This window comes from Cervus canadensis, chromosome 17 (genome assembly GCF_019320065.1).
Source record: "Cervus canadensis isolate Bull #8, Minnesota chromosome 17, ASM1932006v1, whole genome shotgun sequence".
Taxonomy (NCBI): Eukaryota; Metazoa; Chordata; class Mammalia; order Artiodactyla; family Cervidae; genus Cervus; species Cervus canadensis.
The window spans coordinates 46,479,719-46,499,101 of NC_057402.1; the positions used below are offsets into that span (position 1 = coordinate 46,479,719).

Consider the following 19,383-nt stretch of genomic DNA (forward strand, 5'->3'; position numbering starts at 1 on the left):
TCCAGCAGGGGCAGACTGGGACGCCCAGGCTGCTGCAGGCCTCTGTTCAGTCAAGGGGCCAGGTTGGGGGGTGGGGGTGACCGGGCAGCAGGTCTTGGGGGCGGGGCGGGGGTCACTGGAATTTCCCAGCACTTTCTGGTTTCTATATCCTCTTCTCCTTTTTGAGAGTAATCACTTCCCAGTTGATTCCAGTTATACTTTGTGTTTTGTTGTTGTTGTTATTGTTGGTTTTAACCAACAATATTTTGTTATTGTTGGTTTTAACCTTCTAAATGTCTCCAGACCTCTCGATCTGCCTGTTTCTCAGTCCTCACAACAGGTCCCACAGAGTAACCCCCTCAGTTCTCTTGCCCACGGCTGCTTAGAGCTTGAGCCTGGGAGTGTGCCTGGGCCCCCGTGTGGTTGGTCCAGGCCACTGAGTCCCAGGCTGGGCTCTTCTTCACTATTCTTTGGCAAAATTAGAACAGTAAGATTATAGAGTTGTTACACATGCTAGTGGTAAAGAACCTGCCTGCCAATGCAGAAGATGTAAGAGATGCGGTTCGATCCCTGGGTCAGGAAGATCCCCTGAAGAAGGGCATGGCAACCCACTTCAGTATTCTCGCCTGGAAAATCCCACGGACAGAGGAGCCTGGTGGATTACAGTTCATAGGGTCACAGAGAGTCAGACTGAAGAGACTTGGCAAGCAAGCAAGCAGTACAGCTAAACAGATCCAGTTTAAAGGGCTGTGCTTTATGCAGGGATTATATTCTACTTTTGGTGTTAAATGTCCTGGGGAAGAGTTGTGACATTTTTGTTTTGCTGTCCTATGTGGCTTATGGGGTCTTAGTTCCCTGACCAGGATGGTACCCAGGCCCTTTGTTTGTTAAAGGTACCCTTTACTGTTAAAGGGCAGTCTTGTGCTCAGTTGTGTCCGACTCTCTGTGACCCCATGGACTGTAGCCCACCAGGTTCCTCGTCCATGGGATTTCCCAGGAAAGAATACTGGGAGTGGGTTGCCATTTCCTCCTCCTGACCCAGGGATCAAACCCGCGTCTCCTGCATCGGCAGGTGGATTCTTCACTACCACACCACCTGGGAAGCCCGTACCTGGTCTCAGGTCTTGACTTGAAAAAAATAAACACTTGGCAACCCGAAGTCCGGTTCCCAAATTCGGGCAGGCTCTTGTAGGCTCCTGAAACCCGATACCTGGAAGCTTGGAGATGGGCTTCTAGGCGCCCACCTCCATGGAGGTGTTTTAAGCCCATTCTTTCCCAGTCATCACTGGACTCCCAGGGCTGGAGGAGGAAAGGCCGGCATGCTGGCTTTGACCGGACCAGCTCCTGGGGGAAGTTCAAGGTTTCTGACCCTTCTTCCCCATCAGTGAACAGCCAAGGGCTGGCAGCTCCCCAGAAGACACAGCCCCTGAAGCCCAGTCTGGCACTAGGAGCTGGCTTCTGTCCTGGAGGTCTGTTGGTGGGAAAGCGGCTTTTCTCTACAAGTGGTAGGAATTCTGGGGTCTTGGCTGGCACCCCTTTCTCATGGGCTCAGAACCCTACAGGTAGCCATTCTAGCGGGAAGGATGGTCAGGCGCTCCTCTGGGCCCCCTAGAGAGTGAAGTGCTTGTAGGGGGTTCCTTCCGGGGAAGGGGTGAGGATCAGGTACCCCCAGAACCATGGAAAGAAGCACTCGCAGTCACCTCACTAAAGAATATTCATTTATTTATAATTATTGCTAAGTAAACTTCTCTTTGAAACAGGAACATAAAAACACAGTAGGGCTTTGCACGAGTGGAATTTCTAAAACAGTTGGTTCGTATACATGTCAAAATAAGTTAGAATGGAGTTTGTCCAGGAGTTTCCAAGTCACGTGAGAGGCCTCGAGAGCCTCTTCTGAACAGGTGGGGGTGGGGCGGGGCGGGGTGAGGACAGGAGCCTTGCTGAGACCACCGCCCTCGACCCCAGCTCAGATTGTGAGTTGTGCTGCTGCTTCCTTCTCTCAGCCTTGCCCAGGTCCAAGGCACAGGGCAGGGGTGGGGGGGTTCTTCAAGTATGGAACCTCTTGGAGGGTTGGTGCTGACGGCGGGGAAGACAGGTGAGCACCAGCCTCGGGGCCGGACCTTCTGTGGGCTTCCAAGACCAAGGCCACTGGGTGGCCGGAAAGAGGAGGAGGAGGAGATACAGGGTTTTTGTTTTTTGGTACCTGGGGTGGGGGGAGAAGACGTGGTGGGAAGAGGTAGTTTGCAGGGGACAACGCTTCTGCTCAGCAGGAGAAAATGTCATCTACAGTGACGGGGTCACTGCCACCTGAGGGTCGTCATGGCGGGCACCTGGGAGGCTGGGGGCCTCGGGGTCTAGACAGCCACACTTGGGGTGAGGACCCCCAGTCCTCTCATTTGCTGCTCAGCATGAACTCTAGTGGAGAAGGAAGGGGCACCTGGCTGCCTGATCCTGAGGCTTCTGTGTCCTCCCCTCCCCCCAATCCTGATCTCAGCCACCCTGAGGCCTGGCTTGTGTGTGTGTGTGTGCGTGTGTGTGTGTGTGTGTGTGTGTGACTCAGTTGTGTCCAACTCTTTGCCACCCCATGGACTGTAGCCCGCCGGGCTCCTCTGTGCATGGGGATTCTCCAGGCAAGGAGACTGGAGTGGGTTGCCATTGGTCCTTCAGGAAGGACACAGCTCTGGGGGCACCTCCTCCCAGCTGTTCCCCGGGGCCCGTGGCCTCACCTCCTGTGCCTTTGCGGATGGCCCTGTCTGCCCCCACTCCCACCCCATCACAGGGGCCTCAGGGGGCGAGTGGGTGGGAGTCTGGGTGCCCTGGCATTCCTTAATGTGCTCTTTTACTGCCCCGGGGGCCCTGCAGTCTTCAGCTCTGCGGCAGGAGCTGGGGACAGAGGGGCTGAGAGCGGGCAGGCGATGGGAGCTCTGGCCACTGCTCTGAGCGGCACTGAGCGAGTCACCGGCCGGAGGGGCCAGGCAGGGGTGGAGGGCCTGCCAGGCTCTGCTTTCTCCTGTCTCTTGCCCTCGCCTCCTGAGGCTTCCTGCCCACAGCTGCACGCACCCTCCAGGGCCAGACCAGCAAGTACCCCCTCCATCCCCACCCCGAGTCCCTGGGCCACAAAGCACTCACAGCACACAAGAAAGCGTCCGCTGGGAAAAAGAAAATTATGTCCATCAGAAAAGAGAATAGGTGATGTAGGTTTGGAAAGAAAAAATAAATTACCTTCAAAATACCCACCTTTGCTCAAAAAAAAAAAAAAAGTGTTTTTTTTTTTTCCTTCTCTATGGTCTTCCTTTTTAAAATATGTTGCTCTTCCTAGGACTCTGGTGACTCTTGGCTGTCCCCGTCCTCAAAATGCATACTTATTAGACCTTAAATAAGAAAAACTCCAGTCCCCCCCACCCCCCCGCCCACCACAGGCCATCCTTGGCCTCCTTGAGGACAGCCGCTCTTGGTCCCCAGTGACCCCCTCCCTATTCCCCTCACTTGGGGGGGCTGCCACCTTTCTTTGTTAGCAAGTGCCTCACGAACTGCATGTCCTGGCTTTGTCGGGGTACCCTGGTGTGCTGCCCTGGGTAACAGTTTGTTGGAATCCGCTTTCGGGACACCCACTTCCAAACAGGGCTGTGAGATGGGGGCTTTCTGGAGAGGATGTCAGCCAGGGTTGGGGCTGCACCCTGCTTTCCTAGGGGCTGCATGCATGCCTGGCTGGCAGAGAGCATGGAGGGCACCAGGAGGTAGAAGGCAGAGGGCCCTGCTTGGCTGTCTGTGGACTGGGTGGGGAAGGGGGCTCTGGGCCTGGGCTTTTCCCAGTCCACAGGCTGATGGGAGGGGGTGAGGGTGGGGAGCAGGGCTGACCAACCAGCACAACAGCTCAACCATCCCTAGAGGCAGGAGGTGGTCCAGAGGAGAAACATGACATGGCTCAAGAGATCTCTTCCTCCAGTGACAGGGCCCCTGAGGAGCCATCAGAATGGCCTCCCCAACACTGGCCGCCCCAGCTCTGCTGGGCCCGGAGGGACAGAATCTCTGCCCTAGTGGCCTGTCCCCAAACGGCCCCCATCCACCTTTCTCCCGCAGCAGCAGGCCAAGGAGACAGGGACCTGGGCCTCCCGGGTCATCCTTCCTTCCCCACCATGTCTGGGGCCTGCTCCGGGTTCCCAGCTGAGGCCAGTAGTACAGTCTCCATTTGGTCTCCACGTCGCTAGTGGTGCAAACGACCAAGTGGGAGGGCAGGGCTCAGGACAGTGGGGAGGCAGCTCACTTCTCAGCTGCAGGGAGGCAGCCCGCACGCCCCACGCCCTCCTTGCCCCGTTCCGGGTGGCCCGGCCTGTGCTATAGCACGTTGTAGTAGGCCATCTCTTTCATGGCCTGTTCGGTGAGGACGCTGGCCTCAGCGCTGCCATCCACACCCGCGTAGGCGTAGGCGTTCTCCTCGAAGTCCTCCATTTCCTGCTGGCTGTCGAGCTCAGAGGGGTCCGTGCCCGTCAGCTCCATCATGGGGTCTGCAAGAGAGGGCACAGTCAAGCTTGGCTGCTGCGTGTGGGAAGGGCCGGTCACTCCCACACAGGAAGCAGAACTAAAGGAGTGGTTCCTAGTCACAGCTTCCAGAAGACTCAGCGGTTTCCTCCACTGCCCTGCTCTGGGGGGGACCTGACTCCTGTGGCTTCTCAAATGTGTGCCGAGTGAGATCAGGCCTGGATTTGAACTCTGGGGGGGTCTCTTGCACCGCCTAAGTCACGAAAGTGAAAGTTGCTCAGTTTTCTCTGACTTTTTGCCACCCCATGGACTGTAGCCTGCCAGGTTTCTCTGTCCATGGAATTCTCCAGTCAAGAATACTGGAGTGGGTAGCCGTTCCCTTCTCCAGGGGATCTTCCCAACCGAGGGATCAAACCCAGGTCTTCCGCTTTGCAGGCAGATTCTTTGTCATCTGAGCCACCAGGGAAGCCCCCTAAGTCACTAAAACCTTATTTATTCTTTGCAACATGACTCATTAATCCCCTTTCCCACATGAAAGATTCCTGTGCTGTATCGTGTTGGCCATACCACTTATTTGGCACCTACTGTATGCCAGGCACTTCACATGTATCATCTCCTGAATGCTCACAGTGACCCCATTTAGGAGAGCAGAAGCAAGTTCAGAAAGGTTAATCAACTTGCCCAGGAGCACCCAGCAAGTGCTGTTGTTTTGATCTACTTGTGACTACCTCAAAGGGCTGTTTCTCCTGGTGCCAGCTGTATCCTCTGGGCCTGCTCTCCAAGGCCAAACACTCAAGGTAGGTAAACAAAGACGATGAGATAAAAACTCTTTTAAGAGGCCTCCTGTCATTTTATCAAATTGAAATCTTTTATAAAGCTCTTATTGTTGGAACAAAGCCAGATAGAAAACTCCACAGAGGTGGAAGCCTGGGTGGGGCTGCCTTCTGAGTTTTCGAGGGAGGGAGGCCCTGAGGACACTGGGAGGCTTGCTGGCAGGGACTATGTCTGAGTCCCAGTGTGCATTCTACCTAGATGTGTTTGGGAAGAAATAGAACCCAGCCCAGGGGTAGCCTTGATGAGTCTAAGGCATGGTTTTTCAACCTTGGCATTATTAACACCTTGGGCCATGATTTTTTTGGGGGGGGACTGGCCTGTGCATTGTAGGATGTTTCACAGCATCTGTGGCCTCTGCCAGCTAGATACCAATAACATCACCCCAGCTGTGATACCCAACTGTCTCTTGTGTGTTAGTTGCTCAGTCGTGCCTGACTCTGCGACCCCATGGACTGCAGCCCGTCAGGCTCCTCTGTCCATAGGATTCTCCAGGCAAGAATACTGGAATAAGTTGCCATTTCCTCCTCCAGGCAATCTTCCTGACCCAGGGATCGAACCTGAGTCTCCTGCATTGCAGGCAGATTCTTTACCGTCTGAGCCACCGGGAAAGCCCCAATGTCTCTTGCCTTGCTTGCCTGCTTGCTAAGTAGCTTCAGTCGTGTCCGACTCTGTGCGACCCCATAGACGGCAGCCCACCAGGCTCCGCCGTCCCTGGGATTCTCCAGGCAAGAACACTGGAGTGGGTTGCCATTGCCTTCTCCAATGCATGAAAGTGAAAAGTGAAAGTGAAGTCGCTCAGTCATGTCCAACTCTTCATGACCCCATGGACTGCAGCCTACCAGGCTCCTCTGTCCATGGGATTCTCCAGGCAAGAGTACTGGAGTGGGTTGCCATTGCCTTCTCCGAAATGTCTCTTAGACATGGTCAAATAAATGTCCCCTGTTGAGAAACACTGATTGAATGTTAATCCCACTCCTTGCCAATGAGTGGCTCAGGATGAGGAATGGGACCCAATTCTGGCCAATGAATCATGAGGAAAGGCCTACTAGTGAGTTCTGAGAATGTTCTCATTGGTTTCATAGAGCAAAGGACAGCAGGCTCTTGCTCTTCCAATGGAGGTGAACAAGGAAGCATATTGCCCTAAAGACCACTGGCAGCTATTTTGTGACCATGAGGAAAATCACAGCCAATGCTGTGGGCAGAGGGAGTCTCACTGTGTCATTGCTGAGGGGCTGAATCAGTCAACTGTGCAGATAACCTGGACTGCAAGTCATTTCTTAATTTATTTCCTTATTGTTTAAGGTGGTCTGAATGGGGTGTCTGTTACTTGTGTCCATTGCATCTGACACAAGGTCAACTGCACCACATCTTACAGACCCTAGGCTGTTTCTTCCTCAAATCCTAGTGCCACACTTTCCTATCATATAGCTGATTAAAAGTAAGCTACATAAAGGCTGAAGAATTGATGCTTTCAAGTTGTAGTGCTGGAGAAGACTCCTGAGAGTCCCTTGGACTGCAAGGAGATGAAACCAGTCAATCCTAAAGGAAATCAACCCTGAATATTCACTGGAAGGACTGGTGCTGAAGCTGAAACTCTGATACTTTGGCCACCTGATGCAAAGAGCTGTGATGCTGGGAAAGATTGAGGGCAGGAGGAGAGGGGGACAGAGGATGAGATGGTTGGATAGCATTATCGACTCTGGATATGAATTTGAGCAAACTCCAGGAAATAGTGGAGGACAGGGAAGCCTGGTGTGTGGCAGTCCATGGGGTCGCAAAGAGTTGGACACAAGTTAGCAACTCAACAACAACAACAAAATAAAGACCCAGGAAAAATTTCTACCTTTGAGTCTCTTGTTACCCTCCCAACTTCTGTGATTAACTCTATTTGGCAGTTCCAGTTGGCCCCAGGGAACAATTTGTACCATTTTTATTTTTTTGCAAAAACATTAATCTACCTCTTAAATTACAGTCCTATAGTTTATTGGATACCTCTGTCTAGAATGTATGCTACCTTCCTCCCGCACAAGATCAAGCCTAAGCTTCTCAGACCAAGGTTATATATGAGTGACTTGGACCCCAGCCATTCCCATGCCAATCCCTGCTTTATGTCTGTCATCTGGTACAATCAGGAAGAAAGCCACCGTAGGCATCCTTGGTTGCTGACCTCAGATAGAAAGAGCTTATGCCTTAGCCACACCTGAGGTCTGTAGGGACAGCTACTTTCAAAGGACCAGTTCTGCTCTGTCCCTCCTGGTGGGTTTGCTTCCTAGCAGATGCGCTAGAGTACTGGCTCTCAGACTCTACTGTGCATAGAATTACCTAAGGTGCTTAAAAAAAAAAAAATCTGGATCCTGGGCCACACGCCAGATCAATTATATTCGAATCTCTGTGGCTGAGATTCAGGCATCAGCACTTTAAAACTTCTCTAAGTGATTCCAATGTGTAGTCAAGTTTAAGAACGGTTCTCTAGAGCTTAGATCAGAGGTTCCCAATGTGAGTTTCTTGACCGGCAGCTTCCCTTTGACCTGGGAACTTGGAAATGCAAATGGTCTGACCCCACTCCAGACCTACAGAATGAGAAGCTCTGGGGGTTGAGACTCAGCACTTTAACAAGCCTCCAGTGATTCTCATGCTCCCTGGCTCAAATTTGAAAACCATCACTTCATTCAATGCTTCTCAAGTTTTCCAGTGCAAACAAATCACCGAGGGATCTTTCTGAAATGCAGATCCTGATTCAGCAGGTCTGGGGTGGAGGTGAGTCTGCAGTTCTAGAAGATCCCAGGGGATGCCAACACTGCTGGTCCTAGAACCACACACTAAGAAAGAAGGTGCACCAGAGCATCTGTATGTAGCCGACAGCGTTTCATCCTCACCCAGGGAGGATGGAAAACTGAGGACACTGTTTCTACCAGAAGACCCCAGGCCACTCACTGTTCCAAAGCTAAATCAGGGTTATTTCCACCATACCCCAGCGTCTGATTGGCTCCTTGTGAGTAACCTCACACGGCAAGTCAACCCACCCAGTGATTGTCGACACACATTCCTAGCTATGCGTCTTGGAAGGAACTCCAGAAAGTAAAATAGCTCCAGACTATACAAGAAACCTTCTGAAAGTGTGGCTGTCTACTCCTTCCTGTAGAATCTCTAAAGTGTCTCCTCCCCATGAGGCCAGAAAGAATAAGGTGCTTCCACTATTGACCAGTGTTGAGGGGAGAGGTCATCACTAACACGTGGGGATGTTATAACCCATAGCCAATGAAACCTCTGCCAACTGCAGAGGTGAGCAAAAGTCTGAGTATGTGGGCTGCGTTCCTTCCACCTGGCACTAGGAAGAGTGTGACTGACTGTATTACCCTTTTTGCCTTGGCCACTGGGAAGCTCAGGGCTCCCCTCTGCATGCCCACAGAACCTCCCACTTGTACTTGGGGTTGTGACCTCACCTGGCTCTCCCTTATCTTTCAGTTGGCATTTTCCCTTTTGTTACTTTCCTTCCCCTCCATTTTTAAGCTCATTATCAACTGGGGGATTTTTGCAGAAACTAATGCCTTTGACCAGTGATTTTTATTTTGGCCAAATATTAATTTTGTTATTTCACTAACACTTTGCAGATTATTACATTCAATAGTTACACTTGACACACCTATAAAGTCTTCTCCAGCACCATGAGTTTCATTTTCGCTTTGAGTATCCAAATCAAACACTAAGGGTTTTTTTTGGTCTTTTTGTTGGTCTAATACATTGTCTGAATCAGAACTATATTCTGAAGAATCATCATCTTCTGAGACACTAGTATGTATGTAGCTTAGAAAATCAGAGGAAGTAACTGCATAAAATCCACCGAAAAATTCTTGTTTTACTCAAAATTTCATAATGCGTCATTTTTGAAATTTTATGGTAATAAACTTGTGTTTATAATATACACAAGGTTGGAACAAAAGTCTAACAGAGCAAAATGTGAATGACGACAATTGTAAATTGTATAATGAACCCTTGATCAATTTTAAGCTTTAATAACTTTGCACGGTGATGTTAATTGTATCACTCTCTAAAAACATATTGCTATGTCTCCAGTCAATAACGTCTGGGTAATAAAAGACATATTCACACATCTCCGGTCAAATAATGTGTTAAAAATGCCCTGTCTCAGTGATGATCTTGCATGAGTTCCCTAACTTCTCTATCCTTCAATGCCTGCATCTGTAGAATGGTGATAATTACAGAGCCAACCCCACAGTGAGGGTCACATGAGTTAATAAAGGCTTGGCACACAGCACTCAACAAATATTCTTTTTATTATTATTTATGTGAGCCCACGTAAATCCTTTGGAGAATACATAAATGTCGCATCGTTATCACGCTGATGGCCCTCTGGGGAGCCCCCTCTCCAGACCTGAGCCCACCCCAGTGAGGTCTCGGGCCTGGCCAGCCTCCCCGCTCCCCTCATTGGACAGGAGGCTCCTGAGTGCGCCATGACAGGACCGCTCCTGCTCCGTCCACGGCGTGTGGCCCACCCACCTTGGCTGTCCAGGCCGATGTCCATGACGCCGTGCTTCACCTTCATGTGCCGGCTCAGGTTGCCCTTGAGGTTGAACTTGCTGGAGCAGTAGGGGCACTTGAAGGGTTTGCTACCCGCGTGAAGGTGCATGTGGCCCAGCAGGTTGTACATGCGGTTGAAGGACTTCCCGCACACCTGGAACACACCCCACCCCAGCCCGGGCCTCGTCAGCCTGCGGGCTTGTCCTCCCCCGGCCCCCAGCCGCTCCTGCTTCCATGGCTGGGCCCGAATCGCATCCCCTTTGTCCTTTCCTATGTGACCCCAGAGGCCGAGGACTGGGCCCCTGCTTGCAGGTCACCGTTCCTGCGGGTCTGCCCCACACTCCCCGAGCCGAGGCTGAGACCCAGGGCTGGGAGATCCGACAGCACTGAGTCTCTGGCCTGGGCTCCTTCCCTGAGGCTGCACTGTGACCTTCACCCCCACCTCCAACTCTCAAAAGGCAACTAAGGGGAATTCCCTAGAGGTCCAGTGGTTAGGATTCTGCACTTTCACTGCCAAGGGCCTGGGTTCCAACCCTGGCTGGGGAACTAAGATCCCACAAGCCTCAGTGCGGCCAAAGAAAAGCAGCAGTTCAGTAGCTTGTAGGACCTCAACCCTCACCACCCACCCGCCACCCCCTAGAACCCAGCAGTTTCAGCCAATGGGGGGTGGGGTAGGGTGGGGTGGGGGGTCTTTGCCCAGCCTGGGTCCTGCCTCCTGTGATCACATGCCAGGGCCACTTGTGAGCAAGTCCTGCCCCGGGGCCCGAGGGTCTGGTACCTTGCATTTGAACGGCTTCACGGGCGAGTGGACAATCATGTGGGTCTTGAGGGTCTGCTTCTGCACAAAGGTCTTGAAACAGATGTGACACTGGTAGGGCCGGACGCTGGTGTGGATCAGCATGTGCCGCTTCATGTTCGCCTGCAGGGTGAACTCCCGGCCGCACACCTCGCACTTGAACTCCTTCACGCCCTGTGGGGGGGTGGAGGGAGTAGGTGGGAGCCATGGTCAGGACCGCAGGATGGACACAGCTTCTGGGAGTGTGTTCGTGCGGACCCGAGCATCAGGGCTTCTGGGAAATGACTTCCTGCTGTTTGCTGTTTCTTAGCCTCTTAGTCTTGTCCGACTCTTTGCGACCCCATGGGCCCAGTGTCTATTTCTCGGCAGACACTGTCTCCTGTGTGTGCCGGCTTGACACAGTGAAGGTGACGTGTGTGACCACCAGGGGGCCCTGCCCTTGGGGAGCTGACTTCGTGCATGATGTGTGCACTGCATACACTGAGGCTGATCACGGGAATGTTTTCAATTTTATCAGCCTTTGATTTTTGCTTTCCCCTTTTCTTCACAGTATTATTTATTTATTTCTTTAACACTTTGTGGACTTGTGGGGATTTTTAATTCTACGAAGAGAGGAGAAAGATGGCAAGCAGACAGCACGTGTACTTTTCACTCTCTATTTTCATCACCCAAGCCCCCTGCAGGCATAAATAAGCAATCATCTGGTTTTAGGGCTGAGGCCAGATTCAGCTTCAGAATCCTTCTTAACATTACAGTCTAGGTAGCTACACCAGTTGAATGCAGGAGCACCTGCAATGAAATCTGCAGTCATCTCTGTTGCAGCAGAAAAAGTTCCCAAGCGGACTTCCTTGGTAGTCCGGTGACTAAGACTCAGCGCTCCCAATGCAGGGGACTGTGGTTTGATTCCTGGCCATGGAACTAGGTCTTATATGCCATAACTAAGACCCAGTGCAGCCAAATAAATTAAAAAATATATATATTTAAAAAAAAAGTTCCCAGGGCTGGGACAGGCTGGATTCTTGGCTTGGCAGGGTATTTCTCCCCTACTCACTGCAATGTTCACTGTGAGAGACAAGGACACGAGTTCAGCCTGGAGCATCTGTAAGGCCACAGCTCTGGAGAGTGGTAGCTCTATGCACATGCGTGCTCTGTTGGTCAGTCATGTCCGACTCTTTGCGACCCCATGTACCGTAGCCTGCCAGGCTCCTCTGTCCATAGGATTTTCCAGGCAAGAATACTGGAGTGGGATGCCATGCCCTCCTCCAGGGGATCTTCCTGAACCAGGGATCGAATCGGAGTTGCTTATGTCTCCTGCATTGTAGGTGGGTTCTTTACCACTAGCGCCACCTGGGAAGCCCCAGCTCCATGCACACTCAGCTGGTTGGATTTGGGTGGAAACCTCAGGACAGGCCAAGGGCCAGAGTGGGATGGTGGGACCTGAGAGGCCTCATTCCAGCCTGTCTGGATGTAAAGGCCCCTCGAAGGAGGTGATGTTGGCTGAAAGTCAGGGTGGCTAGTACCCTCCAGGGAGGGAGGAAAGTAGGGGAGAACTGGTCAAGGCCATGTCTAGAGACACTGGACAAGGACAGTGTTGCTCTACCATCTGTCTCCACAGGCCACTTTGCCTCATTTCATAATATCTAGAACCAATTGTACTTCTCCATAACAAATATTTTTCTTTACATTCATTCCCTTTTTAAAGCTTTTTTTTTTCTTAAATATTTATTTGGCTGCATCTGGTCCGTGTTGTAGCACATGGGCTCCAGAGCACACAGGCTCAGTAGTTGTGGCCTGTGGGCTTAGTTGCCCTTTGGCATGTGGGATCTTAGTTCCCCCACCAGGGATCAAACCTGTGTCCCCTGCATTGGAAAGTGGATTCTTAACCACTGGACCATGAGGGAAGTCCCTCACTCCCTTCTACAATGAAATATATTTAGTATTTGCTTAAGAGAGTCATGTGCTTTTGATACACTTGAGTAATTACAAGAGGCAAGGGGAGCCCTTTGTGTTCTTGAGCATCTCATCTACTTCCCCACGGCATCCTGGCCTCTCTCTGGCCTCGGTCCTCCCAGCTGTGAGATGGAAAATCAGCGATTCTCCAACTGTGCTCCTTGGGTCCTGCAGGGATTCTTCAAACACTTCAGTTCAAATGTTTTAAAATGAATAAAGTTTTACTATTTAAAAAACTAATTTCAGAGCACCTGGGACACTGGGGTTGAAGCTCCTGCAAAGCTCCAGGCTTGCAGCTCAGCAAGTCTCCCAGAGGGTTTGCTGTTGACCTAAGGGGGCCCAGCAGGGTGGCAGATGTGTCCTCTCTGCTCACCTGCATCTGAATTGCAGGTGTCAGGATTAGCAAGGAGAAACCACATTCAGAAACATGTCTTTGGTTGTTAAATAGAAAAACTGTTCATATCTTTAAAAAAAAAAAATCCCCCAAACCACACATACACACAAAACCCAAAATTCAAATAAACAAAAACTAATTTCAATTACATCTTTTTCCTAACACTCATCAAAATAAAGCAGAAACATCACTTTGCTGACAAAGGTCCATCTAGTCAAAGCTATGGTTTTTCCAGTAGTCGTATACAGTCCCTTGGACAGCAAGGTGATCAAAACAGTCAATCCTAAAATAAATCAACCCTGAATACTCATTGGAAGGACTGATGCTGAAGCTGAAGCTCCAATGCTTTGGCCACCTGATGCAAAAGCCCAACTCACTGGAAAAGACCCCGATGCTGGGAAACATTGATGGCAAGAGGAGAAGGGGGCAACAGAGGATAAGATGACTGGATGGCATCACTGACTCCATGGGCGTGAATCTGAGCAAACTCCAGGAGGTGGTGAAGGACAGGGAAGCCTGGTGTGCTGCAGTCCATGGGGTTACAAGGAGTTAGACACAACTGAGCAACTGAACAACAACATCAAAATAAATATAATAAAGATAAGAAACATGTGGGACTTCCCTGGTGGTCTGCTGGTTAAGAATCCGCCTGCAATACAGGAGATGCAGGAGACGAGAATTTGATCCTTGGGTCAGGAAGATCCCCTGGAGGAGGAAACTGCAACCCACTGCATTATTCTTGCCTGGAGAACCCCATGGACAGAGGAGCCTGGAGAGTACAGTCCACGGGGTTTGCAAAGAGTCGAACATGACTCAAGTGACTGAGCACACAAATATTAAAGAAAGAACCGTTCACCACCTAAGTGGTCTCATCCAGCACAATGGGAAGCCCTGGATGCAAGCTCGGCAGGAAGAGAAAGCAGAGACTCAGGAGGCCCTGGGGGGGGTGTGGCTGGCCGGGAGCTCCCAGGGGCCAGGTCTGGCCAGGGTGCGGGGTGGCGCACGGCGCCCTTACCTTGTGGGTGAGCGAGTGCTGCTTGAGGTGGTGGATCTGGCTGAACTCCATGCCGCACTCGGTGCACACGAAGGGCCGCACGTTCTGGTGCTTAAGCATGTGATTCTGCAGCTGGCTGCGGTAGTGGAAGGACTTGTCGCACTCCAGGCACTGGTAGAGGGTGGGGCCCTGGTGGGAGGCCAGGTGGCGCTTGAGCTGCGTCAGTGTCGAGAAGTCCAGGCCGCACTCGACGCACACGTGGCAGCGGCCGCTCTCATGCTTCACCTCGTGGGCCTTGAGCTCGCTGGGGTAGGCGAAGCCGCGGCCGCAGAAGTGGCAGCTGTAGGGCTTGACCTCCGAGTGCAGCAGCATGTGGCGCTTGAGGTGGCTGGTCTGCGTGAAGGCCTTCTGGCACACCTGGCACTTGTGTGGCCGGGTGCCCTGGTGCGTCAGCAGGTGCGTCTGCAGGTGGCTGGGCTGCTTGAAGAGCTTGCTGCAGTGCGGGCACGAGTGTGGCTTGATGCCGTTGTGGCCCAGGATGTGCGTCACCAGGTTGTACTTGGACGTGTAGGACTTCTCGCACATGCGACACTGCCAGCGCTTCTGCCGGTCGCCGGCCTCCACCAGGTACGAGTCGTCGATCTGCACGTTGATGTCCAGCCGGTCCAGCTGGGCCTTCTTGTGGCGCTCCACCGTCGAGCCGGCCGCATCCGCTTCGAACTCGCCCGCCTCCTGCCACACGAAGCCCTGCTCCGGCTTCACGGGTTCCGGGGACTCCATGGTGGGGGGCTCGGGGTCGCTCAGTGGGGGCAGGTGCGGCGGCTCGAAGCTGCACTCCACGGGCAGGGCCTCCGGCCTGGGCAGCGCCATGCTAGGCTCGGGGAAGGCGTCCCGGGCCGGGTCGGGAAAGTGGGGGTCAAAAGGGGTTACGTCCAGCTCCGGCCGCGGGGCGCGGGGCAGGTGCCGCAGCGTCCGGGGCTTGCGGCTGAAGACGCTGAGGTCAATCATCTTGACCGCGCTGCTCTGCACCAGGGCCTCGCAGCCGCCGCCGGCCGCCTCGGCGGGGGCCTCTGCTGGGCCGGCATCCTTGTCATCGCTGCCGGGCACCGACACCTCGTAGACCTCCTCCTCCTCCTCCACCTTCTCAAACTTGACCTTGGGCACCAGGCGCACGGGCGGCCGCGTCTTCCGCCGGGTGTGCTTCTCGAAGGCTGCCTCCACCTCCAGCACCTCCTCCTCGGCCGGCTCCTCCAGGGCCCGCCCGTTGCAGGCCAGCTGGTAGACGTCGGGGCCGGGGGGCCGGGGCTCCCCTATGGCCGCCCCGGACAGCTCCGGCCCCAGGTCCGGGTAGAAGGCTTCAGCGCTTATGGTGGCTCCAAAGAGCTCATTTTCCGAGACCAGGCCCAGCACAGCGGCCTGAGCCAAAGACAGCACCACCACGGCATCAGTCTGTGTCCCTGAGTCCATGAAGCCCTCCATCCCGCGGCGGCTGGCTAGGAGGGCATCGCTACGGGAAGAGAACGGAACATTAGCACCGCCAGCTCAAGGCTGCCAGACGGATGACGGATACACACTCAGCGAGGGCTTGCCCAAGTCTGACTGTGTCTGTCCCCAACATCTTTCTATTCCTGCCTTGGGAACAGGGCACTGGGTAATTACGGGGAGCCATGACATCCTCTGTGTGTCTGATCTTCCTTAGCCTCCATCTCCCTGTGGGGGTCCTGGGTAAGCCCTGCCCCCTTGCTGGCCTCAGTCTTCCCATCTGTGAAATAGGGAGGCTGGGTTTCCCCAGTGGTACAGGAGTTACCCAAAGAATCGGATCCAAAATGGCAAACACTAAAGATTCTGCTCTTTTAAAAACTGATGTTAAAAAGACCCATCTTTACTCAAATGAAATATATACCTTGTCCCTACACAATGGCTTTGTGGCCAAGGTATAATTAATTTTACACTGACCTTGAGACTGTACAGTGAGCTGTTAAACAACTGTCACCATTTCCTTGGCCATGTGAATGTGGTGTTTTGGGTTTTTAAATATATTGGGCAAGAACAAGGCAATACACAAAAATAAATTAGGTGCCGAGGCCAAGCTCAGACAGCAGTTACCACCTGTCAGCCCTGATGTTAAATGACTGTGCCTTGCAAAACAGGTCATTGCTCTTGATTAGCTAAATGTTGCACATTTAACGACCTAAGTTTACACCGATTAAAATATAGCTGTGTCTGATATGTACCCTGGAATTTCATGAAAGATCTGATTTGAAAGGAGTCTGTGATGGCTAACAAGCTGGAGATGACTGGCTGAAGTGAATGCTAAAACCAGCTCCCAGCTTCACAGCCACGTTCTCTGATCCAACAGGTGTTTCTACAAAAGCCACTGAGCCCGCCCATCCGGGTCCGAAGCCGGGGCGTCGGCTTCCTGCCTTCCTAGGGGACCCGCCACACCAGTGCCCTCTGCACTTTGCAGAGGGTTCTCCCACCCGGGTGCCCTTTCCCCAGCCCCACTGAGCTCCTGGCTCCTCCCACCAGCTCCCCAGGCTTCCCTGACATTGCTGCAGCTGCTTCCCAGCTCTCCCTGACAGCCGGGATGTGGGAGGGCCTCCTCCCTGGCCTGGGGTACTCATCGGATTGCACCCTGCCCCCCTGCTCGGTGCCCAGCACAGCACAACAGAGGTGCTCCATGAGGAAGGGGGAAGACAGGACTGGGGTGGCTCCTGCCTGCCTCGCCGGCTCTCCTCCCCGGCCAGGATCAGGTGCATGGCGGCGGCCCTTCCTCAGGAAGCAGGCTCCCGGCTGGTGTCTCCCTCCCCCCAACAGGCCAGAGGAGCTTCCCCTTCCTGAAGCTGGCTAAAAATAAAATACCCCAGAGAGGAATTTTAGCCTCCTTGAAATGGACGCTAAAGATTAAACTATTAAGCTTAAAGCAGGGCTCTCGTGGAAGGGGGCTCAGATGGAAGGAAAACCTCTGGAACAGGCTGGGGGTTGTGGGGAGGGGGTGGCTAGCCCTGATGGAGAGAGCTCACCCTCCCACCCCGCATTGTTAAGAACACTCAGCAGGGAGTCAGGCAGCCTGGCCTGAAGTCCTAGCTCTGTCACATACAAGTGACTAAGCAAAGTCACTTCTGCATCTCAGTTTCCCCATCCAAGAATGGGGGAGGGGGACTTCCCTGAGGGGTCCAGTGTTTAAGACTCTGCATTCCCAATGCAGGGGGAAACCCAGTGCAGGGTTCCATCCCTAGTCGGGGGAACTCTAAGATCCCCCATGCTGCATGGCATGGCCTAAATAAATAAATAAATAAAATTAACTGGACCACCAGGGAAGTCCTCAAAGAAGCAGACTTTTCGGATGAAAACCACAGACCTGAGAGATTTCTCCATTCTGGGGTCCCACATTCATCAAAGGTTTGGGTGATTCTACATCAGCCTCTAGGGACTAAGACTCATTTGATCATTGCAACAGATAATTTGCTAAATCCCTGCTCTGGGTGGGGCCCTGTGCTTGGAGATGAAAGGCAATGAGGTCCCCCGTGGTGTCCAGAGGAGACTGCTGTGCCCACTGCAACCCCCCTGCCTCCCCAGGCGGGGAGCCTCACTGCCTTGGAGGACAGCAGCCCATCTGACCCAGCGCCCAGCAGCGCCCAGCGGCAGCCCTCCTGTCAGCTGTGGGCTTGAGAAAACAGGCAGCTCAGCACTTTTTCCAGACTTCCCCAGGGCAGGGCCAGCAGAGGGGAGGGACTGACCCGTAGCGGCGCAGCCTGTGCTGGGACTTGGCCTGGATTCCGATTTCAGATCTGGACTTTGCGTTTCTGGTTCAGGCTCATCTTGTCATACCCTGAGCCTCAGTTTCCTCATCTCTGCCGAGGGGGAGGTGATGCCTCAATCCTGGGGTGCTGAGGACATGAGATGAGCGTGTCGGCGGAGATGTCAGTCCCTCCCCTGTGCTTTTCTTTCTTTTCCCCCCAAAATCCCACCTAATTTATTTTTAATGGGAGGATAATTGCTTTACAATGTTGTGTTGGTTTCTGCCATACAACAACATGGATCAGCCTTAAGTATACAGATGTCTCCTCCCTCCCACTTCCCCACCCCATCCCACCCCTCTAAGTTGTCACAGAGCCCCAGGGTTGAGCTCCCTGCGTCATATGGCGAACTCCCACTATCTTCCTGTTTTACCCATGGGGATATATATGTTTCCAGGCTACTCTCTTCAATCATCCCACCCTCTCCTTTCTACAAGTCTGTTCTCTATGTCTGTGTCTCTATTGCTGCCCTACAAATAGGTGGATCAGTGCTGTTTTTCTAGATTCCACATCCCCTGTGCTTTTCTCCAGGCCCCAGTCCCTGGCCGCACCCCTCTTCTAGCACCTGAAGGGAATAGGAGCAAAGAAACCCATAACGTCACTCCACTGGCAGATGAGGGCTTCTCAGGTGGTACAAGCGGTAAAGAAACCGCCTGCCAATGCAGGAGACGTGGGTTTGATCCCTGAGTCGGGAAGATCCCTTGGAAGAGGAAATGACAACTCACTCCATATTCTTGCCTGGAAAATCCACGGATAGAGGAGCCTGGAGGGCTACAGTCCATGGGGTCGCAGAGTCAGACACGACTGAGCACACACACATCGGCAGATGAGCGCCTGCCCGTGGAAGCACATGTCTGGGGCGGCCCCCCCAAAGGGAGGGTGGTCATGTAACGTCCAGCCCTGTTAGGAGGGACCTTCTAAGAGCAAAAGGGCCACTCCCAAGGCTCACACCAGGAACCCAGGTGCAAGCTGAACCTGCCCCCGGCCACCATGCATCCCCCTCCCACGGGAACAGGCTGGTGGTTTTACTTCGGGGCTGAAGACTACAGCCCGTGCCTGGGTGTAGGAGCGGACCTGCCCACAGTCCTTGCTCTCCAGGGGTTTGTGCTCAAGTGCAGGAACAGAGCTGCCAACAACTAACCACAAACGCTCAACAGGTCCTAGGCAAGCCTTTTAATCCTAAACAACCCCGTGGGGGTGGGTGGTGGAGGGCACCACATTCCACGGCCAGGGAATCCGAGGTGTAACTAGCAAGTTCAAGAGTGCCCTAAGAGGGGACTTCCCTGGCAGTTCAGTACTGAAGACTCTGTTTCCAATGAAGGGGGCATGGGTTCGATCCCTGGTTGGGGAACTAAAAGACAAAACAGTGCCCCGGCAGCGAGGGCAGCACTGGGTCAGCACCTGGGCCCATCCAGGCTCGGCACCTGCAGCTCCACTCCGCCGTCTGTGCCACCTGGGGGGCCATGTCTTGGCTCTGAGCCCTCCCTCCTCAGGCTCCTGAGCCAGCAGGAATGCACGGGCAGACCCAGGACAAACGCGAAGCCTCTGACCTGCTCCTGTCTGGCTGGTCCACGGCTCCAGCCGGACTGGGCAATGGGGGTCCCCTTCCAGAGCAGCT

General features: G+C 53.2%; 1 protein-coding gene across 7 annotated transcripts in view; it reads right to left on the bottom strand.

Annotated features, from left to right (window-relative positions):
• Nucleotides 1-1,680: 1,680 nt before the first annotated feature.
• The window catches only part of ZNF710 (zinc finger protein 710), a 73,478-nt gene continuing 55,775 nt past the window's right edge, over nt 1,681-19,383 (bottom strand). For 3 of the 7 annotated variants that reach the window (XM_043434625.1, XM_043434626.1, XM_043434627.1), the window contains 4 exons: nt 17,706-17,855; nt 13,987-15,472; nt 10,610-10,801; nt 9,570-9,985 (listed from right to left, as the gene is read on the bottom strand). In XM_043434625.1, coding sequence (XP_043290560.1) covers nt 9,596-9,985; nt 10,610-10,801; nt 13,987-15,444 — 2,040 coding nt within the window. In that variant the 5' untranslated portion in view covers nt 15,445-15,472; nt 17,706-17,855 and the 3' untranslated portion in view covers nt 9,570-9,595. Of the gene's footprint in view, nt 4,485-9,569; nt 9,986-10,609; nt 10,802-13,986; nt 15,473-17,705; nt 17,856-19,383 lie in introns of those variants that run through there. The other 4 variants (XM_043434624.1, XM_043434628.1, XM_043434630.1 and 1 more) reach the window with 2 other exon arrangements.